This window comes from Delphinapterus leucas, chromosome 15 (genome assembly GCF_059928025.1).
Source record: "Delphinapterus leucas isolate spDelLeu-1000000601 "Yukka" chromosome 15, BTC_Dleu_Yukka2, whole genome shotgun sequence".
NCBI classification, from domain to species: domain Eukaryota; kingdom Metazoa; phylum Chordata; class Mammalia; order Artiodactyla; family Monodontidae; genus Delphinapterus; species Delphinapterus leucas.
In genome coordinates, this window is record NC_143143.1 from 35,467,114 (window position 1) to 35,493,254 (window position 26,141).

Here is a 26,141-nt window from a genome sequence, read left to right on the forward strand (position 1 = left end):
CCCTGCATTAGCAGGCAGATTCTCAACCACTGCGCCACCAGGGAAGTCCCTGCTTTTGTATTTTTTAAGTGAAGTAAATACACTATCAATATGTTAGAAAACTTTGCCATTTAGAATTTATTTACTTTTAATCCTTGGGAACATCTGTGCTCTTTGGTGTGTGATTTCTGAGACTTTGGGGTCTGAGTAAAGGGGGCAGGACTCACTGTGTTCCACGTTCTGCAACCTCAGCTCACCGTACCTGCGGGCTGCTCCCAAGTGGTGAAACCTCCCCAGGGGTCAAGTTCCACTAATAAGTCATCAAAATGTACCATTTTCTTTGTACTATTCTTGAAGATGGAGATCTGGAAAAGAATGTATTATCTTGGTCTGAAAAAAAAAAAGAATCGAATTCCCATGGTATTTTTAAGAGCACTATAGGGGATTTCCCTGGTGGCACAGTGGTTAGGAATCTGCCTGCCAATGCAAGGGACACCGGTTTGAGCCCTGGTCCAGGAAGATCCCACATGCCGCAGAGCAACTAAGCCTGTGTGCCACAACTACTGAGCCCATGTGCCACAACTACTGAAGCCTATGCGCCTAGAGCCTGTTCTCTACAACAAGAGAAGCCACTGCAGTGAGAAGCCCACATACCACAACAAAGAGTAGCCCCCACTCGCCGCAACTAGAGAAAAGCCTGCGCATAGCAACGAAGACCCAGCACAGCCAAAAACTAGATAAATAAATTAAAAAAAAAAAAAAAGCATTATAGTCATCTCTGAGTGGTTGGGCAATGAGACATTCCCTCCCCTAGCTCCCAAGTATTCTATTAAAATTTTTAAAAAATATACTATGGGGCTTCCCTGGTGGCGTGGTGGTTAAGAGTTCGCCTGCCAATGCGGGGGACACGGGTTCGAGCCCTGGTCCGGGAGGATCCCACGTGCCGCGGAGCCACTGAGCCCGTGCGTCACAACTACTGAGCCTGTGCTCTAGAGCCCGTGAGCCACAACTACTGAACCCGCATGCCTGGAGCCCGTGCTCCGCAGCAGGAGAGGCCACTGCACTGAGAGGCCCAGGCACAGCAGCGAGGAGCGACCCCCGCTCGCTGCAACTAGAGAAAGCCCGCGCACAGCAGCGAACACCCAACGCAACCAAAAATAAATACATAATATAAATAAATTAAAAAATATATATATACTATGCACATATTTCTTTAGAATGAAAAATTTTTTTAAAGCTATTATGTCAGGAGAGATCTGATGAAAGGAACTTCTTAACACACAGGCCATTGTCTGTGGCAGTGGTCCTGAAACTTGACTATGCATCAGACTCACCTGAGGGCGTTAAACAGATTCCCAGGCCTCACCCCCACAGTTGCTGATTCATTATATACCAGTGGGGCCCAGGAATATGCATCTCTGATGAGCTCCCAGGTACTGCTGAGGCTGCTGGCCTGGGGACCCCACTCACAACCTCTGCTCTGTGGCTGTTACGTGGAGACCGCCCTCTAACAGTGGCTGTTTTCTCCCCTAGCCTGGCTTACTCTGCAGGCTCCCGGGAACCTTCCTCAGAGGAGGGGTCTTGGAGACCAGGAGACAGGTGCTGTGCTCCACATAGCTGGGGCCCAGGTGAGCTACGGTGGATACCTTTTGTCTCTTTAAGTTCCCTTTTCATCTTGCGCTCACTCTCAGCCTAAAGTCCCTTATTTTCTAGAGATGCTGGAAAGATTTTTACGTGGTCCATTGAGTTTCTCTTGGGTTGTTTCCTTGTTCTGTCCACTGACATCATCATATGGCTTTTTACCCATCCCGATCCTTCTCTTGGAGGCCTGACCTTTCCCTGCCTAGCTTTGCCCCTGATCTGATACCCGTGGTCCTGTCTCTGCCCCACCCCAAGCTAGAGCGGTGCTATTTTATCGGTAGCAGCAGACCCCTGTGTTGTTACAGGGACGAGCCACATGTGAGGACAGAGCCATATCCCTCTGTCAGGAAGGGCAGATAACACCTGGGCCCCAAACAGAGGGCCCTCTACAGGGCCTGGCTGGGTAAGGATCCACGTTTCCCTCTAGGTCCAGAGTGAATGTGTTCAGTTGTCTGGAGACAGAGAGACCAAGAGAACCCAAGAGGAAAGGAGACAGAGAGGCAGTGGGGAGCTTGTTGGGTGGGGGGAAAGAAAGAACAGGAACATACTGAGAGGCGACAAGAGACACAGAGAAAGGAAGACACAGAGAGGGACAGAGTGATAGAAGGAAGGGAAAGCACGGGCTTATGACAGGGGCAGTGGGGACAGAGCGTGTGGGAGGCAGAGGATGAGTGGAGAGGGAAGACAGACAGCAGCTAGGGAGGCACAGGCTGTGCTGGGAACAGAGGAGAGATGAGTGAACTTGTGCTCACACACACAGCTGTGATAGGTCCTGGGGAGCAGAGGAGACTGAAAGACAAGAGAATCCAACCGTGATAGTCTCCTTCTATGCCCAGGCCCTTCAGGAGGCAACAAGAGCCCTTTTTCAGAGTCTCTGGACCGATCTCTTGCCTTTTTTCAAATCAGTTTTGCCCCATCTGGGCTGCTCCTCCTCAAAGCAGCCTCCCCGACCATCAGATTCAGAGACAGATGCTCTGCAGCCTTGATGTCTCCTCCCTGCATCTCCACATGCAGGGTTGCTCATTCATGGTCGGAAGGACATCCTGGGCTGGATCAGAGAACACGCAGGGACCCCAGATATGCAGGGCTGCAGGGCAAGGAAAAGGCCTAAGACTTCCACAAGGGAGACTAGAGTGAAAGCCCATGAGACACCAGCAAACAGGGAAGAAGAAATCAAGGGTGAAGCACAAGAGCCAGACTCAGCAAATGGGACAGAGCCTGGCCCACCCTGGGCGGCCGAGGACACCAGGACTCTCCTGTCTGTTCTCAGCAGCCTCGGTTTTATGAGAAACTGCAGGAGCACCAGCAGAGCAGCCAGCTCTGTGGGGAAGTCGCTGAGTTCTTGTGTGAACGAGGTTTCCACCAGACTCTGGAGCAGCATGAACCAGTTCAGAAGCCTCTGGGCCAGTGACTGTCGAAGGAGGGGAGGCTGCAGCCAGGCACCCTGTGCCTTTCAGGAGGAGAAGGAAGCTCTGCCGGCCTCACAGGGCTCCTCCAGTTCTCCCAGGAGCTTGGCAGACAGGGCTGTTGAGGCCAAAGGGCCAAGCCAAGGGCCATGGAAGCGCAAAGAGGCGAGGCTCGAGGACACAGTGGGGGGGCTCAGACAGCTACAAATTTTTTTTTTTTTTTTTTGCGGTATGCGGGCCTCGCACTGTTGTGGCCTCTTCCGTTGCGGAGCACAGGCTCTGGACGCGCAGGCTCAGCGGCCATGGCTCATGGGCCCAGCCGCTCCGTGGCATGTGGGATCTTCCCGGACCGGGGCACGAACCCGTGTCCCCAGCATCGGCAGGCAGACTCTCAACCACTGCGCCACCAGGGAAGCCCTGAGACAGCTACAAATTTGACAGGAAGCAGCCAGTCCAGGAAACTGGAGTCCCCACACCTACAGCCAGCTCCAGAGCCACCTGGGTGAGGGCCTCTCAGCACACATGTCCTGGTACTGTCACCTATAAGCAAACCATGCCCCCACTTTGTGCCTTGTCTTCCAGCTGTAAGTTGAGGACTGTTCCTGTTCCCTCACTGCTGGGGAAATGCTGGGATGAAGGCTCTAGTGGACACCCAACATAAAGCCATTCACTCGGCCACCTGCAGGTTACACACAGGGAAAAGCAGTACCTAAACCATTATGTTGTCTTGGTAACCCAGGGGATTTTCTTTTGAGTTGTAAATTGTAAAGCCAAAGCCTGGGCTGTTTCTGTGACCTAAGAAGTAAATTGTGTGAGTAAATGTTATATCTAGATTTTGTTAACTGAACATAAAAGAACGAAGCTAATGTTAGCCTGGAGAAGGAGCACTGTGTTCTCTGTGGAAGGTGGGTGATGTCCTAGCTGGAGCCGCTGTGTGGATTCAGAGAGCTGTCATCTTAGTCTGGGAATCAGGTTCCATTGTAGCTGCAGGGCAATGGGGCAGGATAAGAGTGATGGAGCATGTGGGGACAGAGGGTGGGTTGCATTTTTAATTTGGGTTGTCAGGGTAGTTCTCACCGAGAAAATGACATTAGAGATGTGAAGGAGAATGGGTGAACTGTGTGACTCTCTGGGGAGACTGTAACAGTCGGAGGGGATCACCAGTGCAAAGGCTCTGAGCCGGAGGAGCCTGGGCAAGGAGGCCAGTGTGCCTGGTGCAGATTGAGAGGGGATGAGAGTAATAAACAAGGTCAGAACCAGATCACGTGGGGCAGCACTACTGAGAGTGAAATTGAGAGCGAGCGTTTAGAAACTTTTATAGCAATCTGACATTGCTGCACCATCTAACTGCATATTCAATGTATTTTGAAAAACAAAAAAACCTGGTTCTTCACAGATACTTTGAGAAGCACTAACCTAGGGCCTCAGGCCCTACATAGAGGACTTAGTAAGGACTCTGGCTTTTTCTGTGTGAAATGGGGTAGCCTTGCAGGATTCTGAGCAGAGGAGTAATAGTTTTAAAAGGATCATGTTGAGAATTTCAATTTATTTGACACTTAACTCTATTTAAACACGTGTTTGTGTCTCCGTTTTCTTACGGAGACCTTTGGAGGACTGTGGTCTTCTTGAAGGCAGGGTCCATGTCATATGACAGTTGCATTTCTCAGAAACTGGCCTGCTGGCACTCACAGAGGTTAGTTGAGTTGAATGAAGAGGAGGGGCCCACTCTGACAGCTGGATTGAGAGAGACTGTAGGAGGTCCAGAGGAGAGTCAAGACCAGGTAGGCGGCCACTGCAGTAATCCAGGCACAAGAAGACAGTGGCTCAGAGAAGAGTGGACTAGAGGGTGATGAGAAGAGGCTGCGTGCCCTTCAGAGCATCATGACCAGATGTGGTCAGAATGCATTTGCTGGGACGGCTCTAGACAAATGAGCCCTCAGCCACCGGCCCAGATGGGCAGCCCCTGTGGGGCCTGTGCTGAGTGTTCTTGAGTAACCAGCCTTCCTGAACTGCTCTTCCCAGACCTTTACTACTTATTCTCACCTTGGGACACTACCTGCAGTAATTCAGTTTCTTGCATACACAGGGATGACAAGAGATATAAACAGATGTATAGGAGCCAGATCAGGAGGGACTCAGACATCAGAGGTGGGGCTTAGCAGAAGTATCCTATCTTCCCTCTTGTGAATCTTTGCTTCCATCCAAGTCTTACCTGTTCACCAGGTCCTCTTATATGGCCACTCACCCTCAGAGGTTCCCACCACCCTGGAGACAGACAAGCACGAGGCTTATCGTGAATCATCTCTCAGGGGAAATTAGTGGGATTCAGGATAAAGAGAAATAAAAGCAGAAGCTTTGGTAAAGACTCTACAACCCCTCCTCAGCTGGAGAGGATTTCACTGGAAGTTGTTGCTTTAGGAACAAGCGCACAGTGAGATCTCCCCAGGAACAACAGTAGCCAGCATGGCATAATTTGAGAGACTAGGATGTGGCTTCCTGGGCTGCTAAAACCCTGCACTGCGGTATCAGCCTGCCCTGCTCTGGTCACTGAGTTGTCTCCTGGCAGCAAGTGTGCACTGGGGCTATGAAGAGACCAAGACACTCCTGGCCATTCTCAGTTTTATGAAAAACTCCAGACCCATCAGCAGAACAGCCAGATCTCCAGGGCCTTGGTGGAACAACTCCAGGAGCAAAGCTTTCTGCAGACCCCAGAGCAGCATCGCACCAAGTGCAAAAGCCTGCAGTTGAGTTCCCGCAACATGAGGAGAGGCTATGTGCCTGAGCCTTGTATCTTTTACGAGGAAACTGATGCCCTTTCCAGCCCCTGGGCCTCTGCACCTACTATGGCAAGCAGTACTGATCCTGGCCAAGAGGGAAGTTGAGGCTAGAGAGCTGAGTCAGCAGAATGGGGGGCCCACATAGGCTGGAGAAGGTACCACCGTGGATGGTGAAGACTGGGAGGAAGAGGATTTCAGGGATCCTGGCCAGGCGGTTAGGAGGGTTGGCCTGCCAGACCTGTTCCCAAACAGACGTGGTAAGACTCTTGGCTTTGACTCTCGGTCAAAGCATGGGAAAGTCCACTTAGGGCCGTTAGCCTGGCATCACCAGAGAGCCATTCTGCTCCTGGCCTTGTCATCATCTTGATGTAGACCTGACATAGGCCAGAGAGTCTTGGTTTTCATGGTTAAGGATTATTTCCTTTGCACTTCAGAGCCCCGATTTTGCTTTGCTGGCCTCTTTCACAGGGTCCGTGTCATTCTTCCCCATGGATTTGCACTTACTTTGCTTCCATAGATGGCCAGTCAGGTCTCCAGCCCAGACTCTCTCTCCTTCTCCAGCACTGACCCTCCTTTCAAATCTAAGCCTGGGCTTCCCAGATGCCCAGCAACTTGCCTTCTTCCTGTTTGAGATGGTTAAACCCGGGGTGCCCTTTTGTTACTCTTCCCAGAAGCCAGGCCATTCAAGAACTGAGACAGATGACAAACAGCTTGACTCCTTGACTCATTGTGTCAGAACATCCAAAAAGAGGTGCAATAGGAGCAAAGTGGGTGGATGGAGTTTTGGGTATATTTACCTGTGATCATAGAATTTGGAGCTTAAAGATATTACAATTGGAAAATAAAACTTAGGTTTTTAATTAGCAGAAGCCTGAATCACATGAGAATTCCAATTAGTTTTTCTTCTTAAAGGTAGTTTAGTTGTAATTCTTTCCTCATTCCATTGTTTCCTGCTCCACAGTCTGATGTATTTTTTTAATTATTTATTTATTTATTTATTTATTTATTTATGGCTGCGTTGGGTCTTTGTTGCTGCACACAGGCTTTCTCTAGTGGTGAGTGGGGGCTACTCTTCATTGTGGTGCACGGGCTTCTCATTGCGGTACTTCTCTTGTTGCAGACCACAGGCTCTAGGTGCGTTGGCTTCAGCAGTTGTGGCACGCGGGCTCAGTAGTTGTGGCTCGTGGGCTCTAGAGTGCAGGCTCAGTAGTTGTGGCACAAAGGCTTAGTTGTTCCGTGGCATGTGGGATCTTACTGGACCAGGGCTCGAACCCGTGTCCCCTGCATTGGCAGGCGGATTCCTAACCACTGCGCCACCAGGGAAGTCCCGACAGTCTGATGTATTTCTCTTCTTGCAGGTATTGAGATCAAGAGCGGGATTACAAAAGAGAATTGGAAATGGGATGATACAGAGGAAGCAGAAATTAGCAAGCCTTTTCAGAGAAAGTCCAGTGAAGTCTTCTGGCATTCTGAGCTAAAAAGAGGCTGGGCGGGTGCTCCAGTGTCAAGAAGGCAACGAAGATGTTCTCCAGGGGAGAGTGAGGAGAAACCCCCATCCCAGAAGAGAATGAGTCACCAGAGACTTCGTACTGGGGAAAAGGCCTGTACACATTTCCTGTGTGGGAGAAACTGCTCTCAGAGTTCTACCTCTCACCACCAGCCAGTCCCCAAAGTGGAAAAACCTTCTAAATGTCACGAATGTGGGAAAAGCTTTAGCCGAAGTTCTTATCTTGTTCGACACCAGAGAATCCACACGGGAGAGAAGCCTCACAAGTGCAGTGAGTGTGGGAAAGGCTTCAGCGAGCGCTCCAACCTCACTGCCCACCTAAGAACTCACACAGGGGAGAGACCCTACCAGTGTGGGGAATGTGGGAAAAGCTTCAACCAGAGCTCCAGCCTCATTGTCCACCAGAGGACCCACACGGGGGAGAAGCCTTATCAGTGCACTGTCTGTGCAAAGAGATTCAACAACAGCTCCCAGTTCAGCGCTCACCGGCGAGTCCACACTGGGGAGAGCCCACACAAGTGTGGGCAGTGTGGGAAAAGCTTCAACAATGGCTCCCACTTGAGTGCCCACCAGAAAACCCATACGGGAAAAGCCTTACCAGTGCTCTCAGTGTGAGAAAATCTTCACTAAGAACCCTTCCCTCATCCACCATCAGGGGGTGCACACAGAAGAGGTTCCCATATCCCAGGAAGGAAGGCATGTGCTATGAGTGTGGAAGAAACCCGACGGATCAATTCCTTATGTCAACACGTGTTTCTGGCGCTTCCTTCTGCTTGTCGAGAATTCTACTGGGCAATCCCCAGCTTAACTACAGGTTTATTGACAACCGGATCTTAAGAACCATGTCCAGGAATAGGAATCAGGGGAAGAATGCTGAACTCTTTCTGGCTCTGCCTGGGACTCCTGGGTCCTGTCTCATTGTCGATTTCAATTCTGTTTGAAGGGGACAAGGCTACAGGATCCATAAGTCCTGCCAGGAAACCTGGGTATGACTGTTCCCAACAGAGAATGGGGGGGCTAGTGGCCTGAGCACTGTTTCTGGGCCATGTCAGAGAAGAAATTCTCCACCCTCATGGGAAGCACATCTATAAGTTAACAGCCTGGATGTATTCTAAACCAACAACTGACCTCTGACACCTAGTGTTAGGTACTACTGCTAACTTCAGAGCAGATCACTACTCTGTAATCCAGCCACCACCAAAGAAAGAACAAAGGAAAGGAAGGAGAGGTTAAGCCACTGGGCAATATTAAATATGTTTCCCTTGGTGACGTAATCTCAGAGCAAGGGTAACATCTAGGTTAATCTTTGTAAGATTCCTCATTTTACCATCACCTCCACCCCAGTTCCTGGTTTATTGTCTCTTATAGTTAACACTTTCTACAAGCTTATAACCATTACCACTTCTGTTGACAATAAAGGTGTTTCTCCCTCTACTTCTTTGGCCTTTGGTTGAAATTTTCTCCATTAGAAACTTTATTCTCATGCAGAAGCCTGCACGGTCCTCAAGAGGATCCAAGGGTAGAAACTGCTTCGGGACAGTAGGACATGCAGAGAAGGAATAAGGGGCAGAAAATGGGGAGAGAAGGAATACAGTTGGGTTGGGGAGTAAGGAAAACACAGGGGCTGCAGGCAGCTCTGACTACAGGTGAAAAGAAGGCTGGGTGTGAGGAGCATGAAGAGCCAAAATTAAAGCTTACTGATCCAGAACAAGGCATGGATGTTTAAGCTTTTGTGAAATCTCTATGATAAAATGTGAAAGATGGGTAAGTTGTCCATGGTTCTTGGCCTGTGCATGCAAGTTGTCAGTACCTTGCCTAAGCTTTGTTGAAAAGCAAGTGTCATGGTCTCTGCTTTAAGCCTTCTTGAGGAATTACAGATGAGCAAAGGAGAGTGTATACTCTACCTCAAAGCCCAAAAAAATTTTTTTTTAATTTAGAAAAAGAGAAGCAAAGGCAGGACAGAAAAATATACTTCAGTGTTTCCTCAGCTTGAGTCTCGCTTGGCCCATCCCACAGTTCTCTGCATACACGGTCCTTGAACATGGCCCAGTGGACAAGCTATGCAGGTCAGTTCCCAGAGTCACATACTTACCTCTGCTCTACAGAGAGTGGGAAAAAAATGATACCTTAGGAAAGCTCAGGCAAAGGCAAAGAGATGGGCTTGAATGTGACCCATTGGGGGACAGCCTGACTTCATTGGAGATCATGGTGGGGAAGAGGGGACAGCCCGGGGTGGATCAACTACTGAAGGGCTTTGTACACCAGCTCAAAGAAGCTGGCTTTGATAAGTGAGGAAAGCCAGTGAAAGTCAATGGAATCGCTAAGGAAGCACAGGTACCCAGGCCTCACAGGCAGGTTCCTCCCACTCCTGGGTCTGCGGTAACCAGGGAAACTGGGATGCAACTGTTGAACAACTCCTTGCATTCTTAGATTGTCTCCACCGTCCAAACTGCTTTATCCTGTAGTCTGCTGGGCAGGAGAAAGAACACAGAGTACTAGAGCACGCAGCCCTTGCCTGTCAGCCTCTTGGGAGGGTCTGGAGCAGACAGTAAGAACTGGAGAATACATCCAGTTATTCATTCATTCAGGAAACATTTGATTGCCTATAAAGTACCAGGTATTACACAGAAGCCAAATACAAAGCAGTGAACGAAACACACTGTATCTTCCTTCCAGAACCAGCCTTACTGGACCCCTCAGAAATACAGCACAAGTCAGGCAGCACACCCAGCCCCCAAGCCCCAAGATCTGAGTTCCAGCTCGCAGGGCCACTCTTCTAAGTTCCGAGTTCTGATAACCCAACCTGCTTCTGAGTTCTGATAAACCCAACCTTTCCCCCTACTCCCTGTGTGGTCACTGCTTCCTACAGTTACCACCTCTGTTACCTTAGTGTCTACGTCCCACTGACAAATCAGCATGATCACTGCACCAACCACTTGAGAATAAATTTGAAGTAGGTTGTACAAAAGGCAACACCCCCAAGTCTATCCATTTCCTCTGACGTGTAACTTATACTCCTGGTTTGCTTCAGCCCTTCAGATATCCATTGAAAAGCCAGTTTTCCCCTGTACGTTTAATACTGGGGCTCTCCATATAGTGTCTGTACATCCCTTCCTCACTGAAACATTTTAACTCATTGATACAATTTTTCAATTGACAGCATGCCTTTTTTCCAAGGACCGCTAACCACTTGCCACAGACAGGATCAAATAAATATTCTCACAACCCAGAGAAGTAGCGCGAAGCCTGCACACCATTCCCTTTTCACACATCTGCTGTGGTTCCTCAGCCTAAGGTGGCTGATGGGTGGTCACAGCCAAAGCCAGAGCTGGGCCCCTCAGGCCTCCTACCCAACTTCCTTTCCTCTTGCCACCTCTTGTCTGCCTCTCCTGTGAGGGACTGCCTTACCGGTCAGTTTGGGAACAGCCAGGACTCCTGGGGTCCTGGGTGAGACTGTGCCCATGTCATCGCTGACACCATCACAGGCGAATCCTCGCTTTCACCATCATCAGCTCCAGCCTCCTCGCAGTCCTGCTGCTCGTCCTCGGCTCAGCTTCTGGATAGAGACAAAGAAGGACTGAGTGCAGGTCACAGGACACTAGCAATTAACCTGGCTACTCCCTGTGATATGGAAGTTAGCCTGAAGGATTTTGAACTTGGGCCACTCTGTTCTGGCATCTGGAGAAAGCTGTGGTCCTGAAGCTGCTCAGGCATTCCCTGTACACTTGGCCATTCTAGTGGCACTTCTGGAGTTTTTGATAAATTGGGGATTTACTGAGATTTGCAAGTAAAGTCTGGGTTTCCTGGTAGCCCCAATGCACACCTGCTATCATAGGTTTAAAGTGACTTGCATAGTGATTAAAGTGAAAGAGCTGGATTTTGAACCTGGGTCAGATCAATTTCAAAACCTTTAATTTTTCACTGTCACTCTCAACACTCTTTCTGGCTAACAATTTCTGTGAAACCTCCAAACACAGACCTTATACTACATGTTCATGCCACGAGGGCAGCCTTGTTGTGGCAGGGGCCGTAGGCCCAGCCTCCTGGGGAGGAGGAAGGTACAGTTGAGGTTTCATGTCACACCCATTACCAGCAACTACCTCCCGGGCATGGTGTTGTGCCTGGCACAAGATTAAGAGCTAGTTATTACACAGTATAGATTAGACATGGTTCCCAAGAAACTTTTACAGCCAAAAGTGAGAAAAAGCAAAAAGAGACCCATTAAAAAGACAGAAAAGGAGACCCATCAGAGATCTCACTTGTTATACAGGATGGTAAAAAGGTACCCCTTCCGTCGAGGCACGGTACGTGTGGCTGGGCAGAGAGTCAAGACCCTGCCACCTGATAGTGGCAGAGTCTTACAGGTCTAAACTAAGATCCGGCCCTCTGCCTTGTATGGCAGCAGGTCACCATGTAAGCCCCTAGACCTGATTCATACATGACCCTTCTAAGAGCTGTCATGGAATGAAGTTTTCTGAAGGGAGAACCAGAGGGAACGACAAAGCCTGTATATGGAACTGAGCTGCCTCAAAACCACAACTGCGTCCCAAATCACTAGCTTCCTGCTCCCAACTGTGGTCATGACCGAACGATAAGGTTACGTCTCTGATGGATGGCACAGGCACGGACAACCTCTCATTCCTGGATTCTTCCTGCCTCTCCCCTTTCCAGCCTGAGACTCTGTTCTTCAAATAGGTGGGTTGTTCTTTAAGGCCCCAGGGTCTGAGTGGTCTGAGCATAGCTCTGCCTCTTTTCTTGGGAAAGCCCCTGAGGATGGGCTTCATGGTCTCCAATAGAAGCCTGGTAACTGCCCCCCTCCCCGCCATAACCCCGGTTGCTGGCTCTTCTTGGAGCACAAACACCATCACCTGGAAATAAACCCCATCAATGGACACCCTACCTCCCCCGCCAAAGATCATCATATGGGCCCAGGGAGGAAAAGTATAGGAACGGAGATTCCTGCAAAGCCAGAGTTAGAAACTTGATTGCGGAATATGATGTGTGTGGCTGAGCAGAACAGCAGAGAGTGCTTCCGAGTCCTGTGTGCTCAGGGCAGTGCTGGGAGGTCTGGGGCAGCCCCTGCCCAGGGCCCCACAGCGCTGTTATATCTTGCAGCACTACTATCAGTCCTCAGCAGGTCCCAGTCTGGCCCTCTCCTGACCAGAAATCCGGTTCTGTTTATCTGTTTTGTGAGAGGTGTGACCCAGACCCTGAGGACGTAACCAAAGTTCCCACAGCTAGCTGAGCGTTACAATCCCTCTGTCTTCAACAGGCATGTCAAGAACCAGAAGACTCTCGTTTACAGAGCTGGCTCAGGTCATTATAACCTGCAGAGGAGAAAGCCTGAGTTCTACAGGGACAAATACTTCCCTTCCTTTATTCTTGGCAGCTGAGACCTACTGAAAGCTCGGTGATTGATGAGGATCCAAACTCTCTCTCCACCCACCCTCCTTCCTTCAAAGGGGAAAGAAAATCTGTTCTCTTAAAAGCTGGCATGGACACCAATAAGGAAAACAAACAAGTGCTTGAGAAGCAACAGCTAAATCAAGTTTTTCCACCTTGTTCCAACTGCTTGTCCCCTAACCCAGGCCCTCTCCAACCTGATCCCATTTCTCTTTCCTTACTCCCCTTCTCACCACTGCCTTCGTCTCCTGGGTTCTCACTCTAAAAGCTGCACCAAGGTCACTGCCTTCTCAACGCTTCCTGGATGATGCACCCTCATCCAGGCTTGGATCTTCCTATGCAGAAAGGAAGACGTGTAGGGAATTGCTTCAGCTCCAGGATCTTCTCGTTGATGTAGTTTGGGCTGCAGCCATCATAAGCACAGCTCCCAGAGCTGGCTGAAAGCTTGTGAGTGAGGCCCAGCAGTTGCCAATATCGTGAGAGTCTGAAGAGCTGGTGGGAGACCTCCAAGTTGCCAACCTCTCTGAGATGTCAGAACCTGCCATCAGCCACCTGAGAGAACGTGAGTAATGAAGACAAATTCAACTGAGGCTCATGTGTTCTCAAATGCAGTTCCTACAATGTGGAGAATCACTTCCAGCTAGGCCTCTCCAATAAGAACTTCATTTCTACTTCACTTTGCTAAGTTTGGGTGAGAAGGTATAGTTTTTTTTTTTTGCAGTACACGGGCCTCTCACTGTTGTGGCCTCTCCAGCTGCGGAGCACAGGCTCCGGACGCGCAGGCTCAGTGGCCATGGCTCATGGGACCAGCCGCTCCGCGGCACGTGGGATCTTCCCGGACTGGGCACGAATCCGCGTCCCCTGCATCGGCAGGCGGACTCTCAACCACTGCGCTCCCATTCAAGTCAGACAGTGTCCTAATGGAAATCTCACAGACTTTGTCAGGTGGATCCAGTTTCCAGTGCCAGCTCAACTCCTCATTAACTGATGTGGGGCAAAATACTCAACTTCTCTAAGCTTCTTTTTCTCATCTGAGCATAACTATACCAATCCTGCAGCATACAGAAAAAGATTAGAAATGCTATTTGTAAAGCATCTGGCCAGTGCTTGGCACTTACAAGATGCAGAGTAAATGGTCTGTGGTGATAATAACAGAAGCTCTATCTTACAGGAACTTCTTTATAGCATATCTCACTACTTGATATATATTTATTGGTTTCATGTCTGTCATCCCTACAAGAATGTAAGGTTCTTGGAGAGCAGGTAATTTGTTTTGTTCATTGCTGAATCACAGCACCTTGAATAGTGTCTCATGCAAAATAAATATTTTGCAAAGGAATGAAAGGGTGAAAAAAGACAAGGAAGTCTGGGTCTTTAGACCTGATTGACTGCTTAAAGTACTTAAGCATTGTAAAGAATATGAAAGGAGGCGAAGACTGGTCTCTGGCTGAGACGTCTCTGAAATCTGTCTCCCCTTCGTTTCCACTTCTATCGCTATAAGGTTGCATTTCGGAACTTCAGCACTATTTTTTGTTGTTGTTTTAAAGCTCAGGTTTTTGTTTTTTGGCTACGCTGCGCGGCACGCAGGATCTTAGTTCACCGACCAGGAATCGAACCCCAGCCCCCTGCAGTGGAAGTGTGGAGTCCTAACTGCTGGACCTCCAGGGGATTCCCTTGAACTTCAGCACGACAGTATTGACATTTGGGGCCAGACAGGTCTTTGTTGTCTGTGGGGGTCGGGGTGGGGGGTTGGGGGGGTGTCCTATGCATTGTAGGATGTTTAGCTGCACTCCTTGTCTCCACCCACTAGATGTCAGGAGCACCTGTCAGTCATGACAAGACTACTCCAGATTTTGCCAAATATCTTTGGGGGGTCAAAATCTTCCCTGGCTGAGAACCCCTGGTCAGGGACACATCATTAGGCCAGGCTGGTACAAGAGTCTTCCATCTATCTACCTGATCTTCCTACAGAGCAGATCTGGATCTCTTGACTTTCTACAAATCTAATTCAATTGTGTAAACTGCTCTGCTCAAAAGCCTTCAAGACTTCCTAATACCACTGAAATAAGTCAAGATCTCCTAACTTGCAAAGGCTCTCCCTGGATTCTAGATCTAACCTACTGCTCCAGTCTCACTGCGCACTCTCCTACACATGGTCTACAATCCAGCACAGGTGAACTGGTCCCACATCGTGGAACAGGCTCTCTGCTTTCCATAGTGTCTTTGCCCTCTAACCTTTTCCCAAGACCTAATTTCATTCTTTCCAGAGAAACTGAACACCAGGGGCTGCCAATCTCCATTCCTCCCAAGCTAGGGAGGAAGGGCACCTAAGCCTAGAAATTAGAAATACGGTAAATTTTATGTTCTCATGAGTGGAGTCCATCAAAGAAGACAAAAAACCCACTGATAGAGGATTGGTAACAGCACCATCACCACCTTCTTGACGCTTCCTTGACGCTCTGAACTCCTCGGCCCTGTCTGTAACTCTTTCTCGGGGAACCTTCTCTTACTCCACCTAACACCAGAACTTGTTTCTGCAAGTTTATCTACTCCACAGTTTGGGCGCTCTCTGAGTGCAAGGAGCATGTCTGAGCTGCGTTCATGTCCTCACTGCCCAACACAAGGGCGCACAAGGACGCGATAGGGCCTCGGTGAACCAGTGTTTTATTCACGTAAAGCACAAGGGTAAAAGGCTCTGCGCCTTTCAAAGCACACTTCACAGGGAAAGAAAGCGGACAGGAGCCTCCAAAGAGCGACAGGTCCCGTACACCAGCCTACCATGTTCCCAGCCTCTCCAAACAGAGGGAGGCGGCACCGGGTCACGGCCACTGAGAGCCTTCCCGTCACAAGACCCAGGACAGCATGAGAGCCTCAGGGGAGAGGGCGGAGCCGCGGAGCTCCAGCCCGCCCCGCCGCGAAAAGCCTCAAACGCGCGACTCACCCACCTGGTCAAATTTCCCAGAGCGCGCGGCCTGAAACTGCCGCGAGGCAGGCCGGGACTTCCAGAAAGCCTGACGAATGCGCAAGGGCTAAGACGGAAAACAGCGCCGCCGGATACGCACAACCCTCCCCAGATGGTCCCGCCCCCCCGCTAATCGACAGCAGTCTTCCCCAATGAGGAGACAGGTTCCTCGTTTGCGTCATAACCTGGACCAATAACGCTGTTCGAAAACCCGGGGCCCTGGATCTGGACGTTTGTTAATCCCTCCTATTGGTTACTGCTGCTGTTCTGCTCGACAGGAGGTTCCGCTTCTCTTACTTGGAAGGGTCTTTGTACCAGGCCTACCCGGACTCGTATCCTACTTACAGATGAGACAATGACAGTATCAAAAATACGTAACGCTTACTATATGTTTGGCACAGTTTTATACATGTACACAGTAACTTATCCTCACACCAATCCTATGAAGCCAGTACTATTACCGTCCTCCAGACGAGAAAACTGCGACAGTTTAAGTGACTGTCTAATCACAGAAGTAGGACTAGAACTCGCTTCTAACCCAATGCTTTTCTTCCCTCTGTTTTAATTTTTTCATATTCCACAAGTATCGCAAAACATTCTCATTTAAAAATGAAGCCTCTCATCCCTTAACTCCCAAGTTACACTCCCTCTCCAGAGGAAATAACTGTCATTAGTGTGTATGTCTTGCTGGATCTTAATCTGTAATTTTGTCTACTTAGTATATCTTACAAGTTTTTCTGTTTCAATATATCAACCTCCTCTTTTTTTTTTTTAAACTCCTGTGTTTGGCATTCACCATTATGTGTTCAATCTTCAATCATTTCCCTTTTGATGGACATTCAAATACTTTCCTAATTTTCGTGTGTGTGTGTGTGTGTGTGTGTGTGTGTGTGTGTGTGTGATTCTGGATTGGGATATTCTGAATATATTCTGAAGAGGGAGCTCATGGGTTGGGATAAGAGTGTGTGGGAAAGAAAAGTGGAGGCTTCTCTCTGCCTTTATTCTGGCCCCACTTCATCCATCCATCATTTATAAACAATCTGGCTGCACAGTGAGAGTAGTACTCCATCAGGATATAAATGGAGGGAGCTGGGATGTGATATAGACTGATAAACCTCCTTAGGGTAAGTATACCATCTTTGATTAAGTACAACACTGAGCGGTTTTCTCTAAGCACTTGCACATGCACTATCTACTTTGATCCTTACATTGTTCCTGCCATTTACTATATCCACATTTCAGATGATGAAACAGAGTGCTAGAGAGGGTTAACAAAACATAAGCCTGGGACATCTTGATGTGGCGGAAAGCAAGGAAATGCTCAAGGAATATGGGGACAAGTCAAAAAACACAAAAGCCAGTTTGAATGGACTCCCAGTGATGAAACAAGGGACAAAAATATAATGATATTAAGAAGTTATAAACCATAGAATAGGAAACATTGATTCTGTAAGATGTAAATAAATAAAAGATTAAATTGAGTTTCATTAGTATCAGGATATTTAAGTAGTTTCAAAGTATTTCCCTGTAAAATGCTTATTAATTACAAAACAGGAAATAATGGAAAAGCCTAGCAGACACCACCTTCATTTAGTGATCCAAGTAGCATCACTAGTAATGGGAGACATTGAAATTTACAACACCTGTCTTAGTCTGAAGACATTGAAATTTACACCACCTGTCTTAGTCTGTTTAGGCTGCCATAACTAAATACCATAGATTGAGTGACTTAAACAATAGGAATTAATTTTCTCACAATTATGGAGCCTGGAAACCCAAGATTAAGGTTCTGGCAGGATTCAGTTTCTGGTGAGGGCTCGTTCCTGGCTTGCAGAAGGCTGGTTTGTCTACAGTTGGCCTTTCCTTTGACTGTGTGTGGAGAGAGAAAGATCTCCCTCTCCTTCTTCTCTTTGTAAGGTCACCAATCCCATCAGATGAGGGGCACACCCTTATGATACCACTTAACCCTAATTACCTCCTAAAGGCTCCATGTTCAAATACAATTAATTACATTGGGGTTTAGGGTTTCAATATATGAATTTTCAGGTGGGGTACAAATTCAGTCCATAGCACCACCTGACAGCATACGATGAGAAGAATGCAACATCACATGTGTGGAATTCCTGACAAAGATGACCTGAATCTAACTATGAGGAAAAAACTGAAATTGAGCTATGTTCTACTAAATAACTGGATGATCTTTTAAAATGTCAGGGTCACGAAAGTCAAGAAAAGACAGAGGAACAATTTCAGACTGACAGAGACTAAGGAGACATGACAACTACATGCAACGTGTAATTTTGAACAGAATCCTTTTGCTATGAAATGCATTGTTGGGACAACTGGCAAAAGCTGAATGGGGTCTCAGGATTAAATAATATAATGTATTGATGTTCATTTAGTAATTTTGATGGCTACATGGTGGTCCTGTAGGAGAACGTCCTTGTTTGTTAGAGATACACAGTAAAATATTTGGGGAAGACAGAGTATCATGCTGTCAACTTACTCTCAAATGATCCAGGGAGAGAAAGTCCTTTATATCATGCTTCCAACATTTCTGTAAGTTTGTGATTATTACAAAAAGAAAAAAATTTGGAAAAGGCACAAGCTTTAGAGTCAAGAGTACTTGGGTTTGATTCCCAGACCTACCACTGTGTACTGGGAGCACATTTCCTCTTGTGCTCCAATGTCCTCATCTTAAAATGGGGATGGTGTAGGTTGTCGTGAGGGTTAAAGGAGTTGATCCTATAAAGGGTTTAGATTGTTACATAGCATAGCCCAGGATAAGTACTCAGTAAAGTTGATGTGCTCAACCCATCTATATAGTCAAATAAACTGGATTTTTCCACCCAATCGTTAATGGAGTGTCCAAATTAGCCTGTAATTTAGAATTCACATACTAGAGCATAAGCTCACCAAGCCAAAGGTACTTTCCAATTCTTATTTCTCACCATCTCCTTTATTCCAACATCTCCTAACCACAGCCATGTAATTGAACCTGAAGGCTGTGAAGACGGAAAAAGGACTGACACCCTTCATTGACAGGTTCAAAATTTAGTCATTGCACTCACTTTGCTAGGATACAGGGCAAGGTGGGACTTGGACAGACTCTGTGAAAGGCTCTAAGAGATGGGCTCTTAAATTCATTTAAATCCAATGACCACACTAGCATATTCAAATTCTCTACATTTATATTTTACTAAGGCTGGTGAACCTTCTATAGTTCTTTGTATATCTTTTGTTTTGCATTTTTTTGAATATCCAACTGAATAAGACACAAAACATATTTTTTCTTCTGAAACCCTAGAAATGGAACGTCAAAGTCCTTAATAACAAGGAGCTTTCCTCACATTTAATGGCTTTTTTCCCAATTTTTGACTTTGTTTCAAGCACACCACTGAGAATGGAAGATGAATATGTGTACACTTTGATGATGGCGTATGTGATCCCCATGATGCATTCATGTCCCAAGCTTTTTCTCCTCCCTGTAATTCTCTGTGTCTTACTATGCCCCTAAATGCAAGTTAGATTCAAAACGTCCTGTACTTTCCATAGGGAGACTCTGCAAAACTCTGAAGTGTCTGAAGAACGCCTGTCTATTTTCTTCCTATTTTCCCCCAAGTAATTTTGCAATTTAAACGAATTAGCTAGGGGATATCTCCTTGGAAAATACAATTCTCATAAATTAATCAACTGGCATTCTGGTGTGTATATCAACTTAGGAGTTTAGTCATTGTGATTCTACCTCCTGAGAACTTCATCTAATCTGAGTGTGCTGATCAATAAAACTTTTGAGCCTGCACGACTCTGGACTTTGATGAGCTCACCAAGATTATGCTGCTAGGTGGCTAGTCCTGGAGACATACTTCAGTATTACTGGGTAGGGAACTGAGACAATAGGTCATGGTTCTGATCTACAACTAGAAAAACAAATTCAGTCTGGGACAATATAACTAGACGTCTTTGGGGAGGCATTATGCAAATGTGGAAAGAGGGGAAACGTCATTGTTTGTTCAGCATTGTCCAAGTGACAGGATGACCCCAAAGTGGCAAATATGAAAATGGTTCATTTGACATTTTTAGTTCCTAGTGTGAAAAAGGGAGATTCATGGGGCTTGTTAATTAATTCAACTCACTAAGTATTTATTGAGCATCTACTATGTATTAGGCATGTGTTTAGGTGCTGTGAAGGACACAAGACTCTTTAGAAAGTAGCCCTAAAATCATTGATCATCTTTTCTCTGGTAATGTAGTTGCCAGGTAACTTTCTCATATCAACCCAGCTTCTCTCCCTGGGGAAAGAACATATGAACTGCAGTGGCAGGTGTGGATTCCCTTGGCAATTCTAGTGATGTGAAGAATCACGTACTGGCATTCTAATTCCAATACCTGAGTTCTTTGGTAAGTCATGGTGTGCTGGACTGATTGCTGAATTTTAGAAACTTTAGGGGTGAAAGACTAGATCATGAGGCAGAGGAGATGCTTTACAAATGGATGATCTTTCCTGGGCTCTTAAACTTGCTTAAGGAATCTCAGAGCATTCCATAATCCACTGACCATACCAGCATATCCAAATACTGGTAGCAAATCTGATGGCTGGGACTTTGGTGAGAAAATGATTTAATTAATTAATTAATTAATTTTTTGGCTATGTGGCATGCGGGATCTTAGTTCCCCGACCAGGGATCAAACCTGCACCCTCTGCAGTGGAAGCGTGGAGTCTCAACCACTGGACAGCCAGGGAAGTCCCAGTGAGAAAATAATTTAAATAAAACTATTTAATTGAAAGAAAAATGGTCTTGGGAATTCCCCAGCAATTCAGTGGTTAGGACTCCAGGCTTCCACTGCAGGGGGCACTGGTTCGATCCCTGGTCGAGAAACTAAGATCCCACAAGCTGGAGGGCACGGCCAAAAAGAAAAGAAAAGAAAAATGGTCTTCTTACCATTTCCTTTTTTAATTTAATTTTGTTTGCTTTTTATACAGTAGGTTCTTATTAGTTATCCATTTGGTACATATTAGTGTATACATGTCAATCACAATCTCCCAATTCATCACACCACCACGACACCCCGCCCAACGCCACTTTCCCCCCTTGGTGTCCATATGTTTGTTCTCTGCATCTGTGTCTCAATTTCTGCCCTGCAAACCAGTTCATCTGAACCATTTCTCTAGGTTCCACATATGTGCGTTAATATACGATATTTGTTTTCTCTTTCTGACTTATTTCACTCTGTATGACAGTCTCAGGATCTATCCACATCTCTACAAATGATCTGATTTCATTCTTTTATGGCTAATATTCCATTGTATATATGTACCACATCTTCTTTATCCATTCATCTGTCGATGGGCATTTAGGTTGCTTCCATGACCTGGCTATTGTAAATAGTGCTGCAGTGAATATTGGGTGCATGTGTCTTTTTGAATTATGGTTTTCTCTGGGTATATACCCAGTGGTGGGATTGCTGGGTCATATGGTAACTCTATTTTTAGTTTTTTAAGGAACCTCCACACTGTTCTCCATAGTGGCTGTATCGATTTACATTCCCACCAACAGTGCAAGAAGGTTCCCTTTTCTCCACACGCTCTCCAGCATTTGTTGTTTGCAGATTTCCTGATGATGCCCATTCTAACTGGTGTGAGGTGATACCTCATAGTAGTTTTGATTTGCATTTCTCTAATAATTAGTGATGTTGAGCAGCTTTTCATGTGCTTCTTGGCCATCTGTGTGTCTTCTTTGGAGAAATGTCTATTTAGGTCTTCTGCCCATTTTTGGACTGAGTTGTTTGCTTTTTAATGTTGAGCTGCATGAGCTGTTTACATATTTTGGAGATTAATCCTTTGTCTGTTGATTCATTTGCAAATATTTTCTCCCATTCTGAGGGTTGTCTTTTCATCTTGTTTGTAGTTTCCTTTGCTGTGCAAAAACTTTTAAGTTTCATTAGGTCCCATTTGTTTATTTTTGTTTTTATTTCCATCACTCTAGGAGGTTGATCAAAAAAGATCTTGCCGTGATTTATGTCAAAGAGTGTTCTTCCTATGTTTTCCTCTAAGAGTTTTATAGTGTCCGTTCTTACATTTAGGTCTCTAATCCATTTTGAGTTTATTTTTGTGTATGGTGTTAGGGAGTGTTCTAATTTCATTCTTTTACATGTAGCTGTCCAGTTCTCCCAGCATCACTTATTGAAGAGACTGTCTTTTCTCCATTGTATATCCTTGCCTCCTTTGTCATAGATTAGTTGACCATATGTGCATGGGTTTATCTCTGGGCTTTCTATGCTGTTCCATTGATCTATATTTCTGTTTTTGTGCCAGTACCATATTGTCTTGATTACTGTAGCTTTGTAGTATAGTCTGAAGTCTGGGAGCATGATTCCTCCAACTCCGATTTTTTCCCTCAAGACTGCATTGGCTATTCAGGGTCTTTTGTGTCTCCAAACAAATTTTAAGATTTTTTTTTCTTGTTCTGTAAAAAATACCATTGGTAATTTGATAGGGATTGCATTGAATCTGTAGATTGCTTTGGTTAATATAGTCATTTTCACAATATTGATTCTTCCAATCCAAGATCATGGTATATCTCTCCATCTGTTGGTATCATATTTAATTTCTTTCATCAGTGTCTTATAGTTTTCTGCATACAGGTCTTTCGTCTCCCTAGGTAGGTTTACACCTAGGTATTTTATTCTTTTTGTTGCAGTGGTAAATGGGAGTGTTTCCTTAATTTCTCTTTCAGATTTTTCATCATTAGTGTATAGGAATGCAAGAGATTTCTGTGCATTAATTTTGTATTCTGCACTTTTACCATATTCATTGATTAGCTCTAGTAGTTTTCTGGTGGCGTTTTTACGATTTTCTATGTATAGTATCATGTCATCTGGAAACAGTGACAGTTTTACTTCTTCTTTTCCAATTTGTATTCCTTTTATTTCTTTTTCTTCTCTAATTGCTGTGGCTAGGACTTCCAAAACTATACTGAATAATAGTGGTGAGAGTGGACATCCTTGTCTTGTTCCTGATCTTAGTGGAAATGCTTTCATTTTTAACCATTGAGAATGATGTTTGCTGTGGGTTTGTCATATATGCCCTTTTTATGTTGAGGTAGGTTCCCTCTATGCCCACTTTCTGGTGAGTTTTTATAATAAATGGGTGTTGAATTTTGTCAAAAGCTTTTTCTGCATCTATTGAGATGATCATATGGTTTTTCTTCTTCAATTTGTTAATATGGTGTATCACATTGATTGATTTGTGTATATTGAAGAATCCTTGCATCTCTGGGATAAATCCCACTTGATCATGGTGTATGATCCTTTTAATGTGTTGTTGGATTCTGTTTGCTAGTATTTTATTGAGGATTTTTGCATCTATATTCATGAGTGATATTGGTCTGTAATTTTCTCTTTTTGTAGTATCTTTGTCTGGTTTTGGTATCAGGGTGATGGTGGTCTCATAGAATGAGTTTGGGGGTGTTCCTTCCTCTGCAATTTTTTAGAAGAGTTTGAGAAGGATGGGTGTTAGCTCTTCTCTAAATGTTTGATAGAATTCACCTGTGAGGCCATCTGGTCCTGGACTTTTGTGTGTTGGAAGATTTTTAATCACAGTTTCAATTTCATTACTTGTGATTGGTCTGTTCATATTTTCTATTTCTTCCTGGTTCAGTCTTGGAAGGTTATACCTTTCTAAGAATTTGTCCATTTCTTCCAGGCTGTCCACTTTATTGGCATAGAGTTCCTTGTAGTAGTCTCTTACGATGCTTTGTATTTCTGCGGTGTCTGTTGTAACTTGTCCTTTTTCATTTCTAATTTTAATGATTTGAGTCTTCTCCCTTTTTTTCTTGATGAGTCTGGCTAATGGTTTATCAAGTTTGTTTATCTTCTCAAAGAACCAGCTTTTAGTTTTATTGACCTTTGCTATTGTTTTCTTTGTTTCTTTTTCATTTATACCTGCTCTGATCTTTATGATTTCTTTCCTTCTACTAACTTTGGGGTTATTTTGTTCTTCTTTCTCTAGTTCCTTTAGGTATAAGGTTAGATTTATTTGAGATGTTTGTTGTTTGTTGAGGTAGGATTGTATTGCTATAAACTTCCCTCTTAGAATTGCTTTTGCTGCATCCCATAGGTTTTGGATCGTCATGTTTTCATTGTCATTTGTCTCTAGGTATTTTTTGATTTCCTCTTTGATTTCTTCAGTGATCTCTTGGTTATTTTGTAAAATATTGTTTAGCCTCCATGTGTTTGTGTTTTTTACTTTTTTTCCCTGTAATTGATTTCTAATCTCATAGCATTATGGTCAGAAAAGATACTTAATATGATTTCAATTTTCTTAAATTTACTGAGGCTTGATTTGTGACCCAAGATGTGATCTATCCTGGAGAATGTTCTGTGCGCATTTGAAAAGAAAGTGTAATCTGCTGTTTTTGGATGGAATGTCCTATAGATATCAATTAAATCTATCTGGTCTATTGTGTCATTTAAAGCTTGGGTTTCCTTATTAATTTTCTGTTTGGATGATCTGTCCATTGGTGTAAGTGAGGTGTTAAAGTCCCCCACTATTATTGTGTTCCTGTCGATTTCTTGTTTTATAGCTGTTAGCAGATGCCTTATGTATTGAGGTGCTCCTATGTTGGGTGCATATATATTTATAATTGTTATATCTTCTTCTTGGATTGATGTCTTGATCATTATGTAGTGTCCTTCCTTGTCTCTTGTAACATTGTGTATTTTAAAGTCTATTTTATCTGATATGAGTATTGCTACTCCAGCTTTCTTTTGATTTCCATTTGCATGGAATATCTTTTTCCATCCCCTCACTTTCAGTCTGTATGTGTCCCTAGGTCTGAAGTGGGCCTCTTGTAGACAGCATATATATGGGTCTTGTTTTTGTATCCATTCAGCAAGCCTGTGTCTTTTGGTTGGAGGATTTAATCCATTCACGTTTAAGGTAATTATTGATATGTATGTTCCTATTACCACTTTCTTAATTGTTTTGGGTTTGTTTTTGTAGGCCCTTTTCTTCTCTTGTGTTTCCCACTTAGAGAAGTTCCTTTAGTATTTGTTGTAGAGCTGGTTTGGTGGTGCTGAATTCTCTTAGCTTTTGGTTGTCTGTAAAGCTTTTGATTTCTCCATTGAATCTGAATGAGATCCTTGCCGGGTAGAGTAATCTTGGTTGTAGGTCCTTCCCTTTCATCACTTTAAATATGTCATGCCACTCCTTTCTGGCTTGTACAGTTTCTGCTGAGAAATCAGCTCTTAACCTTATGGGAGTTCCCTTGTATATTATTTGTCATTTTTCCCTTGCTGCTTTCAATAATTTTTCTGTGTCTTTAATTTTTGCCAATTTGATTACTATATGTCTCAGTGTGTTTCCTTGGGTTTATCCTTTATGGGACTCTCTGCGCTTCCTGGACTTGGGTGGCTATTTCCTTTCCCATGTTAGGGAAGTTTTCGACTATAATCTCTTCAAATATTTTCTCAGGTCCTTTCTCTCTCTCTTCTCATTCTGAGGCCCCTATAATGCGAGTGTTGTTGCGTTTAATGTTGTCCCAGAGGTCTCTTAGGCTGTCTTTATTTCTTTTTTCTTTATTCTGTTCCGCAGAGGTGAATTCCTCCTTTCTGTCTTCCAGGTCACTTATCTGTTCTTCTACCTCAGTTATTCTGCTATTGATTCCTTCTAGTGTAGTTTTCATTTCAGTTTTTGTATTGTTCATCTCTGTTTGTTTGTTCTTTAATTCTTCTAGGTCTTTTTTAAACATCTCTTACATCTTCTCGATCTTTGCCTCCATTCTTTTTGGAGGTCCTGGATCATCTTCACTATCATTATTCTGAATTCTTTTTTGGAAGGTTACCTATCTCCACTTCATTTAGTTGTTTTTCTGGGGTTTTATCTTGTTCCTTCATCTGGTACATAGCCCTCTGCCTTTTCATCTTGTCTATCTTTCTGAGTGTGGTTTTTGTTCCACAGGCTGCAGGATTGTAGTTCTTCTTGCTTCTGCTGTCTGCCCTCTGGTGGATTAGGTTATCTAAGAGTCTTGTGGAACTTTCCTGATGGGAGTGACTGGTGGTGGGTAGAACTGGCTGTTGCTCTGGTGGCAGAGCTCAGTAAAACTTTAATCCGCTTGTCTGCTGATGGGTGGGGCTGGGTTCCCTCCCTGTTGGTTGTTTGGCCTGAGGTGACCCAACCCTGGAGCCTACCTGGGCTCTTTGGTGGGGCTAATGTCGGACTCTGGGAGGGCTCACACCAAGGAGTACTTCCCAGAACTTCTGCTGCCAGTGTCCTTGTCCACATGGTGAGACACAGCCACCCTCTGCCTCTGCAGGAGACCCTCCAACACTAGCAAATAGGTCTAGTTCAGTCTCCTATGGGGGGTCACTGCTCCTTCCCCTGGGACTCGATGTGCACACTACTTTGTGTGTGCCCTCCAAGAGTGGAGTCTCTGTTTCTCCCAGTCCTGTCAAAATCCTACAGT

The 26,141-nt window shown here is 45.3% G+C and overlaps 2 protein-coding genes across 2 annotated transcripts in view; one reads left to right on the forward strand and one right to left on the reverse strand.

The window, feature by feature from the left end:
• Window positions 1-23,090, forward strand: part of ZSCAN32 (zinc finger and SCAN domain containing 32) — a 27,552-nt gene extending 4,462 nt beyond the window's left edge. The window contains 8 exon segments of the mRNA XM_022594699.3: window positions 1,513-1,607; window positions 1,926-1,985; window positions 1,987-2,013; window positions 2,799-2,898; window positions 5,625-5,904; window positions 5,906-6,060; window positions 7,162-7,897; window positions 7,899-23,090. Coding sequence (XP_022450407.2) covers window positions 1,513-1,607; window positions 1,926-1,985; window positions 1,987-2,013; window positions 2,799-2,898; window positions 5,625-5,904; window positions 5,906-6,060; window positions 7,162-7,897; window positions 7,899-8,019 — 1,574 coding nt within the window. The 3' untranslated portion in view covers window positions 8,020-23,090.
• Window positions 1-26,141, reverse strand: part of OR2C1 (olfactory receptor family 2 subfamily C member 1) — a 33,818-nt gene continuing 7,677 nt past the window's right edge. The window contains exons 1-3 of the mRNA XM_089896283.1: window positions 15,659-26,141; window positions 12,947-13,265; window positions 1-10,866 (exon numbers count right to left, since the gene is read on the reverse strand). The exon at window positions 15,659-26,141 is cut by the window's right edge and continues 7,677 nt beyond it. The gene's annotated coding sequence lies outside the window, so the exon portion shown is untranslated. The remainder of the gene's footprint in view (window positions 10,867-12,946; window positions 13,266-15,658) is intronic.